The sequence below is a fragment of the Aplysia californica genome, unplaced genomic scaffold (assembly GCF_000002075.1).
Source record: "Aplysia californica isolate F4 #8 unplaced genomic scaffold, AplCal3.0 scaffold00047, whole genome shotgun sequence".
Classification (NCBI taxonomy): Eukaryota; Metazoa; Mollusca; class Gastropoda; order Aplysiida; family Aplysiidae; genus Aplysia; species Aplysia californica.
This window is the reverse complement of record NW_004797317.1, coordinates 1,983,125-1,984,801: the sequence shown is the minus strand read 5'-3', so window position 1 is coordinate 1,984,801 and position 1,677 is coordinate 1,983,125. Positions and strand designations below refer to the sequence as shown.

The window sequence follows — 1,677 nt, the reverse complement described above, 5'->3', positions numbered from 1 at the left end:
TAACCCGAAGTCAGAAAAAAACTCAAAAATAAAACTCCGAAAAACAAAAAAATCTAAATCCGTGAAGTCTGATGTGTGTGCGTGACACTAATGACACTGTATCGCAGCCACAAAGCGTTCGTCGTTATAAAAAAAAAAATTTCTCCTTTTGTTTTGTTTTGTTTTATTTTAAAGTTTCCAGATGCGACGGATATGTGAGCGTCCAAAAGGAGGCAGGAAGTCGTGAGAGATTTTAAAAAGAAAAAGAAAGAAAGAAAGAATAAAGGAACAACTCGACAATATGCAGTTGTTCTAAAATGAGATGGTAATGGTCGAAACTGAATATTTCAATTTTAACTCTCTAAGAATCTGATTTGTCAAGAATGACGTAATGCGGAGGGTCAGGTTGTGGCGGCAGTCTGAGTTGTTGGGGAACTTGTATTTTGGGTCCAGCCGATCCATGCTTTGTTACGTTACGCGCTTGTAAGAAGAAAAATCGCTTTTGCAGTTTCTGAAAACGGACGCATTGAATGCAGCTCGTACGTAAATGCCGGAGGGGGGGATTTGTTTGTGGTTTTTAATATTTTTATTTTGATACTTGTACTTTTTGGAAGAATAGTGTGACTTTCCTGTGCTGTTATTTTGTTTTAAACTATTCTTTCCAGTTTTTTTATGTACCTCCTCGGGTGCGAAAAAAAGTAAAACGAATATTGGACAATATAGACCCAAAACTTTCTCTCTCTCTCTCTCTCTCTCTCTCTCTCTCTCTCTCTCTCTCTCCCTCTTTCCCTATTGTGCGCCTGTACTATTGTTTCTGCACGCACCTTTTCTTTCACGTTTCAATAAATATGCTCATTCTGTAAACGACAAATCATTAACCAGACTTTTCCTTTCTGTGTCTTCTCCAGGTGACTACCCGTTCGGGAGCAGCGACCCTCTGACCCAGGGCCTGCCGGAGTGGGAGCTACAACCTCTAGAGAACTACTACGTGGTCAGAAACAAACCAGTGACCATCACATGCAGGGCCACGCCCGCTATACAGGTACCCGCGACCTATTTACTGAAAAATGGCAATTTTTACGCCCCCAGCGACACAATTTAGATACTTTTTTTTAGGCGGGTTGATTCGCGTCTGCCTTTCAGGGCTAACTTGATAAAGTGGGATACAGTATCCAGGCAGACAGACAAAAATACTCGATATACTAGTATAAACGTTCTTGCAGTCAGCGAACTCACTTCTTCCATGTGAAGCAGCTACGTTAAATAATACACCAATCAGACCAGTTACCTAACTGAGAAGTGACTGGAGATTAATTCGGGGTAATTTTTTAAACTAAAATCTCGTACCCATATCAAAACATATCACTCATCACTATGAGCTATCAGAATTTCAGCATTGCTCCATCTAGTTTTTGTTGTGATTTGCTTCGATATTGTGTCTGATACTGGAATCTGTGCTTGGTGTTTCTGCTCCCGTTTGTCTCGTGTTTCTGCGGTTATATACTTTGGTTTTAATTGTATTCATGAGTTATTTTCATTTCTATTTATTTTCTTGTCTGAGTGTTATTGTATCCTCGTCAACGATGTTTCATGTTTGCCTGTCTGCCCCGCTCCCCCCTCTCCCTCTCCCTCTCCCTCTCCCTCTCCCTCTCTCTCTCTCTCTCTCTCTCTCTCTCTCTCTCTCTCTCTCTCTCTCTC

The 1,677-nt window shown here is 41.0% G+C and overlaps 1 protein-coding gene across 1 annotated transcript in view; it reads left to right on the top strand.

Moving 5' to 3' along the window:
- The window catches only part of LOC101848804 (netrin receptor UNC5B-b), a 205,910-nt gene that overhangs the window by 114,524 nt on the left and 89,709 nt on the right, over positions 1-1,677 (top strand). The window contains exon 2 of the mRNA XM_035968228.1: positions 888-1,049. Coding sequence (XP_035824121.1) covers positions 888-1,049 — 162 coding nt within the window. The remainder of the gene's footprint in view (positions 1-887; positions 1,050-1,677) is intronic.